At 40.1% G+C, this 16,827-nt stretch overlaps 2 protein-coding genes across 2 annotated transcripts; one reads left to right on the top strand and one right to left on the bottom strand.

Annotated features, from left to right (window-relative positions):
• Positions 1-604: 604 nt before the first annotated feature.
• LOC105915783 (thrombospondin type-1 domain-containing protein 1) lies at positions 605-10,514 on the top strand. Its single transcript, XM_036143075.1, has 8 exons — positions 605-716; positions 1,735-1,851; positions 3,735-4,128; positions 4,243-4,883; positions 6,968-7,129; positions 7,659-8,073; positions 8,163-8,667; positions 8,777-10,514. Exons 2-8 carry the CDS (start codon positions 1,800-1,802, stop codon positions 9,431-9,433), a joined length of 2,826 nt encoding a protein of 941 aa, XP_035998968.1. The 5' UTR covers positions 605-716; positions 1,735-1,799; the 3' UTR covers positions 9,434-10,514.
• A 256-nt stretch (positions 10,515-10,770) lies between these two features.
• On the bottom strand, positions 10,771-14,898 carry fgl1b (fibrinogen like 1B). Its single transcript, XM_021309256.2, has 9 exons — positions 14,760-14,898; positions 14,578-14,673; positions 14,170-14,422; positions 13,516-13,675; positions 13,312-13,406; positions 11,561-11,649; positions 11,332-11,457; positions 11,172-11,236; positions 10,771-11,080 (listed from the first exon to the last, which is right to left on the bottom strand). The coding sequence occupies exons 1-9, from the start codon at positions 14,793-14,795 to the stop codon at positions 10,900-10,902; spliced, it is 1,101 nt and encodes a 366-aa protein (XP_021164931.2). The 5' UTR covers positions 14,796-14,898; the 3' UTR covers positions 10,771-10,899.
• Positions 14,899-16,827: the final 1,929 nt, after the last annotated feature.

The following is a 16,827-nucleotide window of genomic DNA, read 5'->3' as shown; positions in this document are numbered from 1 at the left end:
TTAGTTGTTATGTTTAAAAGTTGTTTAAATATAGCATACATTATTGTTTTTTATTTATTGATTCTAACTTTTAGCTCATAAAGATAATCACTAGGCAGCGCTAGTATAGTGATGAGTACAGATGATTGGACTGAATTTGACTTGCTGTGTTGGGTCAGTGAGATGTTAGGGTATATTTGATGAGCTAGCATAGTTTCAATTATTTCAGGGTGCATGGTAAAATAGGAACCAGTAAATTAGTCAATTACATGAACCATATAACATGTTAACATTTTGTGATATATCCAAATGTAATTATTCATAATTATTTAATGAACTGACATTTGAATATAATTATTTATTTTATTTATCTCATATATAGTAATTCGTTTATTGATAGTTATGGAATTCTGGCACATTTGGACTTCCGTAGTCTTATCCAATGCACCTCGGCTATACCTTATTAATATAACTTTTCAGGTATTGCTTGAGCACATTATAAATGAAAATAACATTTGAGCAAATATTCAGTGAATGCACTGTTTTTAATTGTCAAGTGATACGGGCACGCGCTCTTAAACTGAAACGCTCTCTCGCGCTTCAGAGTTCCTTTTGATCTGGACCGCTGGTTGTCGGTAAAAACAAAAATCGGGCTGAAGGGGAAACATTATTTTGCCGCGGTCGGTACTTTACGACATAAACTGGACGGAATAATGTAAATTGCGCAAACAAGATACGTAAGTAGGCTACAACACCTTTCCCAAGTTCGAGCACTTAGACCTTGCCTAATATTCAGCTTACCGTAGCTCACACGTAAAGTTTAGCTTACTGCTTATCTTTATTGATATTGCTAGGGTTGAATGTTATTTGTTTTAACTGCGAAATGACTCATGTACTGGGAGTTTGATGCGTATTGGCTCGAGATTTTTCTTTAATTCATATAACCTCCGATTTCCATAAGAAAATAAACCTTAGCCCATTTTGTACCAAATCTTCTAAGATTGTAGTGCACATAATACTCAGTTTTGAATCTTTTACGCATTAGGCTACTTGATTTGTTTTTTTCGTTTTTGTTTTTTTTCTGAAAAAAGCTGTCACTTCAGCTGTACATTAGAAGTTCACGTCTAGTGCGTAAAGGAACGTGAACTAATCCGAACCATAGAAAATGTCATGATTTATACAGAGGACATATTTTTAATCCTAATGGTTGGTGGTGATGAGAGTATTTGACATCAAAGATAGCAACAAAACAGATTTTACAGATGTAGTATTTTTTATATAGTGCTACCTGATCAATATGCCCCACTCATTTCCACTGATTTTTTTTTTTTTCATTATCGAAAAACATAACAGTATGAAACGATGCTGTATTTAATGTCATCAGTTCATTTTGAGATTTAACCATTTTTCTATTGTACAGTAGCCTTCCCTAAGATGCACGACTTCTATTGAAACAGCCCAGAAAACCAACAAAAAGTTCTTTATCCTTTGTCGTGAAAAAAAAGCCCTCCCAAGGAACTTAACTTGTGTGGCAACGACAACTCCTTGTACCCATTGTGAGGATGAAAGGAAGAGGAGGATCAACCTAAAAATCCAGAAAGCTAGGGTTTTATTGTTTCATACTATGAGCTTCCTGTTTTTCATAGCTCAGTAGAAAGAAAACACCTTTTCTATGTCTTTGTCTGTTTGAGACGGCAGCCTTTGTGAATGATCATGCTTCTCAATCTGACTTAATTTTTGACCTGTGATTTATAGATGTGAACAATGGTGAGGTGAGATGCTCATGTGATGCAGAAGGAAGAAAGGACACGGACATCGGAATGCCACAGGCTGTCTCGTTGCTGCCCTTCCTTCTCGTGCTCATAGGATATGGTGAGTGTCGCAAGGAATATCGTCTTGATTATAGTCTCTGTTTGAAAACGCAAGGCTTTTATTTTAAATGGAAAGGATGCTTTTTGGCTTTTAAATACCTTAGTACAGCTTTCATGTTTGTAAGTACTACCATTGAGAAAGCAAGTTATGCTCAGCAACAAACTTTGTGATGGTAAACGGATGCATCACAATATAGGGGAAGCTTCTGCCCACCCCATCATTGTTTTGTTAAAATGCAGCGAGCCTGAGAATGTGTTTACATACTAGGAACTTATATGTGTTGACCAGATCTTAATCAGCCAAATATTTGAAAATGTAGTACATCATCATTGTATCATAAAAATCGAATACAATGTCAAACTTATAAAGTTAGACATACACCAAAGGCTTGTGAACATCACAGATTGTTTTTTTTTTTGTACCAGAACTAACTTCTGCTTGCTCGGATTGATTGCAGCATTATTTGCAATTCTTTGTGGAAGTCTAGGTTTAAGAAAGTAGAATTATGATTTGGCAAAATCCAAATTTATTTCTGTATCCTCTCATGTTAATCTGCACTTGAAACAGTTGTTCACAGTAGTTTATAGGTCTGGACAATATAGAAATAAAGCATATTGATAAAAGAGAAATCGTATTGATCGATATCGATAATCATCAAGAAATTTAAACATATTTTAAGTGCAGCCCTGAGCATTTTATGCTGTTGCTTAGCGACCTATTTTTAGACACAGAACACACAAACACTGAATTCAAACTCAATCTTTTTTAAAAGCTGCAACCTTTAAAAAAAGGAAAAAAGAACATGAGCTCTTTGAACTCTTTGTAGGGGGCGGAGCTTAGTGGCGGCGCTTTCATGGGTCGGCGTTTGTGATTGGTTGGGAGGATGTAATGACTGTAATATTACCCTACATGATAGGCTATAATGCAAAAGAAAGGAAAACTATTTTCATTGACCTCTTTTTTTCTATCATCGATATACGTCTATCGATCGATATACATTATTATTGAATTATAGTCCAGCCCTAGTAGTTTATTTTACGCAATGCACATTTGATGAGAGTGTTTCTCACTTCATTCATTCAGAGTTCAAGACCAAATCTTAGAAGAAGAGCTGTTGGCTTTAAAACATTAAACTACATCAAACTGTGCAACATTGTTCAGTCCATTGGGTCAGGGATAAGTAGTAATTTTCTTTCACTCTGAGGTGGGCAGTTGGAAACTTGCACACAACTGGGTGCTTCAACAAGACGGCGGTTGTCAAAGCACACCTTACTACTGGTTTTTAGAAAATGTAAAGCAAGCCTCAACACATTTAAGACATGTGGAAAGGGATGTCCTGTGGCAATTTAAATGAACTCCCTTCAATTATGATGAAAAGAGTGGCCAAGTAGTGATGCAGAATTCTGCCAGGACTTTGTCAATGACTACAAATAATGTGTGCTTTTTCTGTAGAGTGTTGAGGGAAAATTACAAATACTAGAGGAGGTCTTTTGTGGATTAAAGAAGATCCATAATAAATATGTTGGTGAAGATTCTCAGTCATCCAGGTCATGATCAATCCAAAAAAGGTTAAAGAATAAAACGACTTCCTATCCGGGAAGCTTTCTCAAAGCTTCCTGAATTGGAAGCCAAACGTCTTCAGCTTCGGAGTAGAAGTCCAGTTGTTTTATTTTTTAACCTTTTTTGGATCCATAATAAATCTAAACTAGTGCAACAAATTGTTGATTGTGAAAATGACTGACGTTGCATCTTGTGGAATCATTCCATCTTGGAAAATAAATGGTTCAAATGCATCACTAAGTGCTGCTTTTTCCAACAATGCGGAGGTGGTCGAACTATTCTAAACATTTTTTTGCTTTGTTTTTATTCTCTCTTTCTGTCAGCTTTTGCAGGGCTCAGCATATGGCCCTCTTTCCATTTTGCCCTTAGCAATGGGAGTGTATTTGTGGACTTCAGCGCAAAGTCTGACAACAACACCAGCAGCAACGTGAGCCTCTCTCTGGTGAACATGGAAACCAATACCTCTCTGCTGTCCAGGACCCTGCCCAGCTACCAACTGGTCGGTAGGGAGGAGTTCAATTGTTCCTGCTTCCCGTATGCAGGAACTTTCCGGTTCCTGCTGAGGCAGACAAGCATCACCGCTGTTTCTCCTCACGCTAACGGAACGCACGTCCGCAGCACGCACAGCTCGGCCTCCTGGTGGAGCTCTGAGCTGCTGGTGCAGTGGCCCACTTTTCACATTTCTATGGAGAGAGCAGCAAACCATTCGGAATATTTTCAGGCAAGACAACATCTTTAATTTATCAAGCTTTTATTTGCCTGTTTGCTGCGGCACAATCAGAAAACAAACAAAAAAAAGTGACGTGCATACCTCTGTTTTGTCGGTTCTTCCCAGGTTGGGTTGTCCACTAATGAACACTTTAAGGCTTGCTCCAGCGGCACAGACTCTGCCCTCTTCTTAGAAGTGAATTACATCGAGTACAACCAAATAGGACGAAACACCATTGAGAAAGTCCGTGCCCAGATACGGAAACCCATCCGGCCTCTTCGTTCGCAGAGCGTCGCGCTGCCCTGTGCTTTTCCATTCACCGAGAGAGACTTCATAAACGTGGTTCTACGATCCCCTTACACAGTACAAGAGGTGAAGAGCTCTGGACCTCTCTATCTGTCCCATATATTCCCATATAAACTACTAGTGGAAAACGTCAACGCGTATAAGCGTGGGTGCGTGGGCACAGTGACTGTCAAGATGATAACCCCTCCATGTACTCACGTCAATGGGAAAATACTACTGTATAATGCAGCAGTTGGAAAGGGGGCAGATTTTACCCCCAGTGCGACGGGGTCTGGACCTGAAGAACCTTCTCCTTCTCCGCTGGCGTTTAATTGGCTCACACCGGGGGAAAATGAGACTGAATTCAACTGCTCCGTTTTTCACCCGGGAAGAAACAAGTACTGCTTCCGCTTCGTTTTCAACTTCAGTCAATTCCCTAGTCCAGTACAGACGTGTCTGGTGGTTTACAGAAGCAAAGGTGAGATTTTATTGGTTGATGAAGGCACGTTTTTGCCGCTGTGTGAAACGTAAATAACAGAATTTCTTTCTTCGCCTCAGCTGTGTGGATGAAAGGGGAAATTGTGTTTCATTTATCCCAGTATAACTAGTGCAGCACGTAGAACTAAGCTGCCAGGCCAAAACTTTGTATCGTTCTGAATATTCAAGAGGGAATGCATGCATAGTGAAATGAATGTTCTGAAATTGGATTGATTGCAACAATTGCAAGTGCAACGTCCATCAACCATACTCTGCTTCGCAAAATAATTCAAACTACAAACACTAATCTATTTTATTGGGATGTATGTGGTTGACCAACTCAAGTGAAAAGAGAGATCCATGTTTTTTATGGGTTTTGTTTTAGTTTTTTTAATTTTACAAACACAAATCTGAAAAGGTGTGGGATGTGTTTGCATTCAGCGAGCTTTACTCTAAATAAGAGCTAGGATGACTAGTTGCCTTCACCAGTCACCAAATCAGATCACGGCCTAATCAATCCACCTGCTTTTAATTTAACCCCAGTTCAAATGCAGCTGTTCTGTTATAGCTTTAGAGGTTTGTAGAGAAAACTAGATAACAAACAGCAGGAAGACCAATGAACACAGAGGATAGGTTGTGTACAAAGATGTGGGGAGGCATAAAGCAGCGTTAGGTTATATGACAAGCTTTGAATATCTCTCAAACCACTGTTTTCAATGCATCGTCCAAAAATGGAAATAGTGTGGCATTACAGCAAGGGGTTACACACATCGGCAGCGCTGCAGCACGGCACAGTAAAAGACACACATCTACTGGTGCCTTTCAAGCACGTTGGTCAGATTGTGCTGAAGTGTGGCGGCTCCTCGCTTTGCTTCAAACCTGTGAATAACTGGCCGCCCAGCTACACCGACAGGCGGGATAAGAAGAGCGTAAAGCAGAGAAGCAGCCAAGAAGCTCAGTGGTAACCCACAAGTAGCTGCAGACATCTACAGCTCAGGTGGGACGTAGCTGTCGTTGCTCGTGGAGTGGTAAGAAGAAAGCTATATTTGAATGAAAGCAACGAGAAATTCTGTTTGTTGTTTCCCAAAACCAAGGAAGGGGACAAAGCAGACATGTGGGAGAAGTTATCTGGTTAGACGAGGGCCTAGATGCAAAACAACAGCAGAGAGCCAGCACTGTACTTTACACTAAACACACTATCTCCACGGAGAAACACGGTGGTGGCTGCATTGTGCTGTTGGGAGGTTTTTCTCCAGCACAAACTGGGAAACTGGTCAGAGTTGATAGGAAGACAAATGGCACTAAATCTAGGATAATTCTGGAAGAAGTCATGTTAGATGTTGACATAAACTCCCAGCAGGCACACATCAGACTTACAGTAAAATGGAATTGATCAAAGCATAACGTTGTCCGATAGAGTGACCTTGTCAAATCCCAGAACTGAATTTGATTGAGAATCTGTGACAAGAGCTAAAAAACAAATGTTCTCCGTTTAATTTGAGTGAACATTAGGTGTTTTGCAAAGAACAATGAGCAAAACCTTCAGTCTCAGGATGGTCAGAGCTGCAGAGCTACACCAAAACGACTTGTGGTCGGAATAGGAGGGAAGATTGCTTTGCAAAATATTGGATTGATTTCTGTTTGTTGAACGCATAAAATCCAAACAAAATACATTAAGGTTTGTATTCGTAACGTGACAAAATTTCACAGGGAGAGAATCAAAAATTGTGCCTTCTTTCTCAAATGACATAACTAATTGGTTGCAAAAATTGGCTCATGGAGTGGTGAAAGTTTAACTCACTTTCATCTCAGTTCTAAATACTGTAATGTAACATAAATATAAAGAAAAGTAGTAAAATCAAACTTTAGTAATTCATTCCTGAACAGCTCAGTTTAAATGATGCATCGAAAACACTTTGGGAATACAACACACAAAATCAGGTATTGTAACACCCTCCTGACGCTCCATTCCACCATAGTCCTTCTGGATATGTTTAAACGTCATCGTGGGAAAAGCAATATGTAGCAAAACAGAAGTAAAATTTTGGGTGTGCTAATCTCTGTATGTTCAAATTTGAATGGCAGAATCTTGGGGGCCCTGGAAGCCATGGAGTCTTTGCAGCGTGACTTGCGGAGATGGATTGAGGGAAAGAGTGCGTGAGTGTTTGCTGCCCTCGGGTGAGCGAGACATGAAGTGCACGGGTATGATGAAGGAACAGTCTCTCTGCTCCCTGGAGGACTGTAACAGTAAGTTCTCTCAAATTAAGTTTTTTACATAATTATGTATTTCCTAAAACCGCGGTTCCAACGCTTTAACCTTCTGGCCCACAAAGTAAAAATAGAAAACTATTGGTTGAGTTTATGTCCATTACTAGTAGGTGAGAAAATAACACTTAGTTAAATTATCTCTACATATGGGGTTTGCATATTTGTATCATTATCTAAATAATTTTTGAAAGTACTTTGCAATAAAGAACAATCAACTGATATGAATGGGAATGGGTAAATGGGTATAAAATGGTTTCTTATTGAAGAACATCTGTTTTTAATCTAGTTTTTATACTACTGTAACATTTATAAGATAAAAATGTTTTTTTTCCAAATAGTTTTGTGTTTTGACCCCAACTTTAATCACCAAAGTTCTTGAGTCTAGAGTCATCAGACCTGAATTTAAAGCTGACCACAATGCAAACTTCTCTCCCACTTCGATGCCAACTTTAAGTGAAGTTTTTTTTTTACCTAATTTAAATATTCTTTGTTAATTTTTACTCCTCAGTGTTACCCTCTCCATCTCCATCCCTGTCCTCTGTACCCGGGGGAGCATCCCCGCTCGGCGGAAACATGATTGTGGTGCTGGGCATCTCCTTCTGCTTGGCAGTCATCATGGCAACTGTCGTGGTGACCGTGTGGAGAAAGCTTTGCCAGACTCCTCAGTGCAGCTCGGTCCACAGAGGCTCCATCCACTCCCCTGGGGGGCGCAAGCTTTCCGACGAGGCCTCCATCTGTGGCCACAGCCTCCAGAGGCCCAGCCTGTCCGACGGTCATTGCCCGTCGGCTGCAGTCGTTTCCCAAACAGACGCACCCTCGCTTGGAGCTCAGCCTCTCTCGCCACAGGCGCTGGTGATACCGCTGTCGCAGGATCCAGATAGGCTGTCTCCCACAGGTCAGAAAGTGTTACCGCCGATATTTGGGTATGTTCACATATTTTCCTTCTCAGTATCAGTATCTGTTTAACCTCGTCGCAGCAGTTTTAGATAACAAGACACTATGTTCTCTGTAGCTACCGCTTGGCTCAGCAGCAGCTAAAAGAGATGAAGAAGCAGGGGTTGAAAGAGGCCACGCAGCTGTACCACGTCTCCTCCAGCCCCGTCCACGACACTGCGCTAGAGACGCGCGCCTCGCCCGACACCTCCCCAGTTCCTTCGCCTGCTGGATTCGCTTGTCCTGCCCCTCCCGTGGGTACGCAGGACAATGTCAACCACAGCCATCTCTCCCGATCGACTTCGGGGGTCACGTCAGACAGACTGAGTCCAAGAGTGGAGCTGGTGTTGGGTCCTCCCGCGTCTGGGAGGAGCTCGAAATGGCGCGACCGCACAGCCGACTGGGTGGAGATGGTAGAGAGGAGTAAGATGTCGGGTCTTAGGAGGGGAGGAGGAGATACGGCACTGGGAAATAGCTACCGCGAGAATCCGAACTTCAGGCGGACCTCCAGCTTTAGTGACACAAAACTCCTTTCGACTTCTTCAGCTCCGTCCATGCAGTTTAGAGAAAGGAGCATGACCCAGGTCATCTACCCTTTATTACTTGATTTAGTTTTTTTTTATCCATATAACATGTTCTGAAATGCATTGCTGCGAGATTAATTAAGATATCATTCCACATTGTCCTTCTCAGGTAGGGTCTCGGACGCTTCCAGAAGGAAGTTCTTGGACCAAAGGGAGACGGGAGAGACAGCCTCACCCTTCTTACCCCATCCCAGAGCACAGAGTCTCAGACTGGAGTACAACCAGATCCAAGAGTAATGACCAGAGGAAGGCTTGGATGGAGACAGCAGCTCCTTCGCGTAACAATCACGTCAAACACACGGGAACAAACACAAACAATCTTTTAATATCCGAGAAAAATGCTAAAGACTTCAGTGGCACTGGGGAAAGAAAGAGGCTTGCCAACCCTGGAGGGAGCGGTGAAGAGTTGGTCTCAGGGATCGGCGGTCCGTCCCTTACAGTTCCCAGTTCTCATGAGGGGAACCGGCTGGGTGTGGACCGAGCTGAGCGGGCTGAGCAGAACTGGAACCGGCGGGGCCCATCACCCATCCAGAGGAACATCCTGGCCCGCAAACTGAAAGAGGCTCAGTCCTTCTCTGGAGCCAAAGGACGCCAGCGAAGCTCCAGCTTTAACGTCTCATCGTCTGATCGCAGGAAAGACTGGTGCCACTCTCTGCCAATGTCTGGAGACCAGGGCAGCGGTTGTGGCTCCCCCTACAGGCTGAGTGAGGCGGAACAGAGGATGCTGGACTTGGATCTGTCCCCAGTTTTTGCACAGAAGGAGTAGGAGATGAGTTATTGTTAAACTACCGTGTTAACATATCCTAATATGGTGGAAACATACGGAACAACTAACCCTTTAACATTTTTAGTTGATTAGATTTAATCTTTCCAAGGGTTGATGAGCTTTTTTTTTTTTTTTTTACCTTTCTACACGGTGAAACACAAGGCAGATCAGTGACAGAATGCAAAATGCATCAGATAAGGGTTTATGTAAACTGTATATGTACAGTTTGATTCATGCTGTGAAGTTTCAGTGTTTATCACAGTGAAACTGATGGGATTTTCTGCTGTTCAGGGACCTTTAGAATTTGTGTAGATTGGAGCAGTTCAAATGAGCACAAATTACATCTTTAATATTTACTGGAATTGTGTTTGAGAATTTCACGGTATTCTGGTTTGGTTGTTAAAACATTTTTTTTATATAATAAAACTCTGACCTGAATACTTTGCAGCACCATCCTTTGCTGCAATCAAAGCAGCAAGTCTTCCAGGGTATATTTCTGTCATTTTCCTGCTGGAAGATGAATCTCTACCCCAGACTCAAGTCTTTTGCTGCCCCTGACAGGTTTCCTCCCAGTATTTCCTTGTATTTAGCTCCATCCATCTTCCCGTCAACTCTTGAGTAGCTCAGCTGTCCCTGCTAAAGAAAACCATTCTCACGCCATGATGCTTCCATCACCGTGTTTCACCATGGAGATGGTGATTTCAAGGGTATCTGCAGTGTAAGTCTTTATGTCACAAAAAAAAAAAAGATTTTACATGAAGGCTCTGGCCAGAACACCTTCTTCCACGTGTTTGCTGTGTCCCCAACATGGCTCGGGGCAAACTGCAAACTTGACTTTTTTTTTTAATCCATTTTCTTCAATAAAATGTTCGTACTTGCCACACTCTCAAAAAGCCCATATTTGTGAACTGGAAGGCTAATTGTCGTCCTGCTAACAGTCTGTCACACCTGAGCTCTGGACTTCTACAGCTCTTCCAGAGTTACAATGGATGTCTTGGCCAGTTCTCTGATTGATGTTCTGCTTGTCAGTTAAGGTGGACAGGAGTGTCTTGGTAGGTGTGCCATACTCTTCCCATTTTGTGAATAAGAATTGAAGAGTAAGATGTTTGAACATTTGGAGATTAATGTATTTTTATGACATAAAATCATATTGAAATAAACGAGGTATGTGTTCGCGACATGGCAAAATGTGAAAGCAAAACGTTAAGGCGTGCGAATACTTTTGCAAAGCACTTTAAATAGGAACACAAGTGAAGCAATGCAGCTAAAATACTGTTTGCTTTAATATCAGGTATTATACATTCTCAGTTATGCAGACGTTTACTGGGGGGGGGGGGGGGGGGAAGTGTATAACATGCCCTTCTGTTGATATTAGTTAACAATTTCAAGAGGTGAAGCAGAGGGAGAGATTCAAATATGAAGATTCAAAACATCTAGTTTTCCTTTCCTCTTAGACAGATGACTTTTTAAATGTCCCCCGCTCCGCTTCCAGCAACGTCCAAAAAGAACTGAGGGCGCACCTTCATGGCGGTGTGTCTGAGAGAATACCAAAGGCCTTTCCAAGTCCCCCACACCACACCATTGTCATACTCAGCCTTGTACTTCCCCTTTCGATAGAACTTGCCATTTAGGTTGGCTGCATGGCACCTGCAGACAGAAGGTAGTTTACGCTCCTAAAGGTACAGGGGAGGGAATATACATTTTGAAAAACAAACAGCGGAGAAATTTATATATTTACCTGTTAAACCACCAACCAGCCTGATTCTCCTTGGCACAGCTTCCCTGAAAGAAGCGGTCATTATCCTGAAAACAACGAACGTCAAATCATCATTAGCACAATGTGCGTAGAGTCAAAAATACCATTGGTAGCAACTTAAGACCTAAAGAAAATGGCTGACCTGATCTCGAGTGCTGAACTGCATGCCACTGAGGCAGCCAGACCACTGCTCCACCATCCCCCCGCCACCAGTCAGAGCATCACCAGCTTTCCCACTGTACTGTCCATACTGGAGACGATACTTATCCTGGAGGGAAAATTGGCAAAACGGCTTTCTGTTGACAGGATTACGGTGCTTCTTACAATAAAAAAATATAGATTCATAAAATGTTTTTTTTTTTTTCAATTACAGCTTCATCTGTGATCCTGAAGTTTTCATAATATGCATAACTTTTCTTTCCATCCCAGTCCATGAGATCAATCTTCACCAGGTTTTTACCTGCAGGGGTAGAGGAGGAGAAAGAAGCGTTTTTTTTGTTTTTTTTGTTTTGTTTTTTGTACAACAGCGGGCATAAATACAAGTACTGTGGATCTGAAAAGTGTACACAGCCCTGCAAAACCACCAGGTTTGTGTTATTTAAAAAAAAAAATGACATGAGGAACTTTGAAAAATTTCTCCAATCTTTAATGTGCAAATATTGTATGTGATTAAACTGAACACAAACAAATAAGAAGTTCCTTTACTATCCCAAAATGGGAAAATTCGGGAAATATGTTGGGGGGGGGGGGAGAAAAATGACACAACTGGAAAAACCTGAGTGTGTGCATGTGCACCCTGATCCTTTAGCTGACTACCGTCACAATTGCTTATGTATACCCCTAATGACTGTTGAACAACATCATACTGAAAACACTGACCTCTAGTGGTCAAGATTAAGCCTAATTAAGCTACTTTGCATACTAAATACTCCGATCTCCACGCATTCTATATTCTGTATTTGATTTGAACTAAGTTTCTATTTAATTTAGCATCTGTTTGACAGCACAAGGACAAATAATTTATTTGTTGGACATCATTTTAGGCAATGTGGGATGAAACCAATACTTTGCTTTATGCAATATCCAATATCAGCCATCAGTCTAATCAACTTCTCATCTGCCATCAGTTACAGTGAGTGAGATTAAATAGAAATTAAGTTCAGCTTCCTTAGTAGAACCTTGCTAACATTTGCTTTTTTGCATCCTTTAGCCAACGCCCTGATTTGAGTTAAAAAACAATCTCACTCTATCAAGTTATCATTCAAGCATTGTAACCAGACTATGGCAAAGTCAAATCAGACATCAGCAAGTGGAGAAAATATGTGAGAAGAGTGACATTACAAAAAAAAGATGAAAGAATGAGGCAGAAACTGGTTAGGGAGGTCGCAAAAAGACAGGAATGTGTTGTGAGCTGGTTGTGTTTCACATTTGACAGCAATCGCCCGCATTCTTTGTTTGTAATGACTAAAGATTAGGGAGGAAGACAGAAGCCTTTTCTTCAAAAGAAAACATCCCAGCCTGGCTTACATATTCTAAAATCCCATCGGAGACTGCGTTTTGGTCCGATGAAGCTTTTGGACTAAAATTCAAAAATGTACTTATACCCACAATGAAAAGTAGTGGTGGCAGCATCATCCTGTGGGGTTTACTTATATTCAGATAGAACAGGGGTCTGGAATCTACCAGGAAATATGTGCAATGACCTGTAGAAAAATGTTCTTATGATCTGAGTTATTTGGAGAACATTTCAAAGTTTGAGTGGGGACATAGTTAATGTGTAAATATAATAGATGAGAGGTGACATGCAAAAAAAAGAACAAATGTCTTTTGTGGAAAAGGTGTTTTAATCAAATTTAACATTGTGAACACTTGTGCATTTTTCTTTTTTGCACAATTGTTCTACACATAGTTTTTCCATTTGTTTTTCGAATTGTATTGGATATCTGTCGTATAAAATATGTTTTTCTTCATGGTTTCATTTTTGCTATGTCACAAAACCTGATATTTTAACAGGGCATGTATACCTTTGAGTCACTGTGTATATATATATATATATATATATATATATATATATATATATATATATATATATATATATATGATGATTGTTTTTGTTTCTGACCTGACAGTAGAGTGTACATGCGCTCGTTCCCCAACCAAAACTCATCATTCCACAGTTTGAAGTCTCCGAAACCATCTCTGTAGTCCACCCAGTCTCTAAAAGAAAGGATTGAATAGATATTACACCTCAGACAGATGTGCTGGATGGACTTTTTTTCTTTGCAAAATCAAGAATGTTAGCTATCTATCTGGTGAGGAACAATACCTGTTAAAGTCAACTTTTCCATGCCGACGCCTCTGAAACACCGTCCACCCTCCTCCATCCTCCATATCGCAGTAGACTAAAAAAGGCTCCTGCTGCACTTTGGGTCTGATGCGGTAAAAGCCGCTTGGTGATCTCAGTCTATCAAACAGTTCAGAGCAGTCTAGCAAAATAACATAGGAAAGATCTTAAAGTTGTAAATCATGGTAAAATAATTATATTACAGTTATTCAGGACAAAACAAATGACATAAATGCAATAAAAACATATTATTTTGTATGTTACATTCAAGGAAAGAATAGGTGCAGGTGAATAAAAACCAAGGGTAACATAAAGAAAATTATAAATTAAATACATGTTTGTTAGTTAGTTAGTGTTTGAAAATCCAACTGATATTATTATTTGTGATTTGTTGGTAAATCGTCTTTTTTAAGCATGCTGGTTATATGATCCCAGTAGAGTGATAATAACCATATAATAATGGTAATTATTTCAATAATGATAGATTTTTTCTATTATCTACAAAACTGATCCTTCCTAAAAGAACATATGCTAAATTAAAAGAAGGATTAAATGCTAATCTTGTAAAAATCTAATCTATCTCAAAATTATTTTATATGCTATAGTAAAATATCATTTTTTTAAGTGTTTACTCACCTTTATCATAGACAATCAAACTTCCAGCCGGTGGAAGTGGTGCAATCGTTGTCTTGTCTACACTGTTGTTGTGGTTTATGTTTGAGGTTAGGTCAGTTGTAGGTTTACTGTCGGATAGAGGAAGCTGGAATGGTCGGAAGTATCTGTGTCTCTGCAGATGCTCAACCAGCCAAGTCGTAAGCAGCAGTTTATTCTCCAGTTTCCTTATATTGCTCTTGAGAGCTGCAGTGTCCGGTTCACATGGATCAGTGTCCTCAAATGAGAAATTTTAGAGTTAGAATTTGGAAATGTTTTTTTTTTTTTTTATGTAGACATTGTGGTTTGGGGTTAGACCTTTGTATTAAGGGGGTCTGCTGTTGGTTCAAAAACAAGACAGGTATAACCTCTGAAGCCATGCAAAGTACTCACAAACAGCTGCCCGGGAGCTGCTATGGTTGGCTGGATCAGATGCAGCAGCAACACTGCCATTGCATTCAGAAGCAATACACTTCCAGCAATATTTGTCTGAAATCAAAAATAAAAATTACACATCATTGAAAAGTTTCAATAATTACTAAACACTCCATGAAACCAAACTGCTTCAGCCCTACCTTCATTTCACAGCGCTTCCTTTCTGTTTTCTCCATGCTTTGTCTTCTTTCACCTCTAAAACGTGTCCGAATGATTTGTAGGCGGGGTTAGTTCTGCATGGTCCACATTAGGTGATTCAGACCTGAGCAATCCTGATACTATTTTTTTTTTTTTTTTTTTTTTTTTGCAAGTCAAAGATGGCGGTGGTCATAAATTACAGATCTGAGAACAGACCGTGTCCTATTGGACTTAAAGTACTGAGAAGACTTCATTCCTCACATACTGTTCCAGTAGAGCAGCAATTTAAAAGAGAATCATGATTTCAACATTTTGTGAAGTGATGTCCTCTATTAAGACAATTCAAGTTTTAGCAAATGCCCCTTTATAATAGTGTTAGTTGGTTAAAATGCTGCACACTTAAGACAAATTAACATTTGATTTGCTCACTGACAAGTGTTCCTCAATAGACAGGAATAAGACAAGATTTGAGGTTTACTTTCACCCATTTTATTCATAAATAGTATGATGAGTTTTCATGACCAATATCCACACACCAAAAGAGGTTTTTAATCCAATTTTCACAAGGAAAATCAAAAACTGCATGCGGCTCATTTGGCCCACTCTGGTCGTGTTGTTGTACTTCATTTATTCACACTGAGTGAGTTTGTGCTGCCGGTGCTTCTGTAATGGCAAGACATTAAATGTCTTGTGAATATCTCTATCGTGCACATATATATATATATATATATATAATATGCTTAAAACATCTTTAGCAAATATCCTGGGTTTTGCCCAGGATAAGTGGAAGAGGAACACAATTGAGTTTGTTGTTTAGATTATTTCACTAAGCATTTTGTAAGGTTTTGCAGCAGATAGAAGGAAAATGCTACATCTGAAAAGTGTGGCATGCACATATGGATATTTAGCCTCATCAGTCAATAGTTTTCTGGAACAACATTATGTTGCAAATACCACTGCAAGTCATTTGGGGTGTGTCTTTACCAATGTATGCCTAGTCTATTTTGCAAAATAGCTCAAGCCAAGTCAGATTGGATGGAGAGTGTTCATGTTCAAGTATTACCACACGTCCTTAATAGGATTTGGGTCTGGATTTTGACTGGTCTCTTCTAACACATCTAAATGCTTCATTCTAAACAACTTCACCATCATTCTGGGTGTATGTTCAGGGTCACCCTGCTGAAGGTGAACAATTTTCCCATTCTCAAGTCTTTTGCAGCCCCCCAACCATATCCTCTTCAGGATTGCCATGTATAGCTCTTCCCATCAACTCTGATCAGCTCTCCTGTCCCTGCTGAAGAAATGTTTCCCCACATCAGGCTGCACACCACCTTGTTATGCATGTATGGTGGGTTCAGGGTGATATCTGTCCCACTGATCCTCAGCACCGGCACGCCGTACTGTTTGTCCCACTTCCATCAGGGAACAGTTAATAAAAAACTAACAGATTTAAAAATAGATTCTTTCACAAAGCTGTAAGGGCAATCACCCCCTGCTGAAAATTAATAAACAATCAAATCAGTTCATAATCTGTTACATGTAACACTACAGGTTACACAGGTTTCTGATCTGATGAAAATCATTTATACTGTCTCTCACTTACAAATGTGAGACAGTTCGTTCAGAAAAAACATGCAAGTTGCACACTTCAATAACTAAACTTATCACACAGCATTGTAGTCTGCTGTCTGACTTTTTGACTTGAAAGGAGTCCCATAACTGCTGAGGTATGCACGCATCTGTATGCACTCCTCAGGGAGTGTTGTTCTTGGAAAGTGCAATAAACTGTTTAAGAAAAACAGTTTTGTCTGTGTGTTATGTGTAACTATGTGAATACTGAGCCCATTTTGACAATAAAGCTTCCTGATTCTTGATATGTAGTGTTAGTATTCTGGCAGAAATGACATTTTATGTGCAAAGCAATGCTCAGGTTTGGCCTTATCTGACCAAAACACATTATTTCAAATGTTTCCTGTTTCCCCCTAAAAGTTACTCATACACCACACAGATTCAGCTGTAAAGTAATCTTTTAACTTTGCCAACATGTCTCTTCTGATGGAAAGTAATCAC

This window comes from Fundulus heteroclitus, chromosome 11, assembly GCF_011125445.2.
Source record: "Fundulus heteroclitus isolate FHET01 chromosome 11, MU-UCD_Fhet_4.1, whole genome shotgun sequence".
In the NCBI taxonomy this organism is placed as follows: Eukaryota; Metazoa; Chordata; class Actinopteri; order Cyprinodontiformes; family Fundulidae; genus Fundulus; species Fundulus heteroclitus.
The sequence above is the reverse complement of the archived record's forward strand: the minus strand, read 5'-3'. Positions and strand labels throughout refer to the sequence as shown.

Excerpts from the sequence above, each read along its gene's own strand:
- LOC105915783 (XM_036143075.1), top strand. The coding sequence starts at position 1,800 with ATGCCACAGGCTGTCTCGTTGCTGCCCTTCCTTCTCGTGCTCATAGGA. Across the intron at positions 7,130-7,658 it reads CTCCCTGGAGGACTGTAACA|TGTTACCCTCTCCATCTCCA; the intron begins GTAAGTTCTCTC and ends TTTACTCCTCAG. Across the intron at positions 8,668-8,776 it reads GAGAAAGGAGCATGACCCAG|GTAGGGTCTCGGACGCTTCC; the intron begins GTCATCTACCCT and ends TGTCCTTCTCAG.
- fgl1b (XM_021309256.2), bottom strand. The coding sequence starts at position 14,795 with ATGGAGAAAACAGAAAGGAAGCGCTGTGAAATGAAG. Across the intron at positions 14,423-14,577 it reads CAGCTCCCGGGCAGCTGTTT|GACACTGATCCATGTGAACC; the intron begins GTGAGTACTTTG and ends TTCTCATTTGAG. Across the intron at positions 11,237-11,331 it reads AGTTCAGCACTCGAGATCAG|GATAATGACCGCTTCTTTCA; the intron begins GTCAGCCATTTT and ends CGTTGTTTTCAG.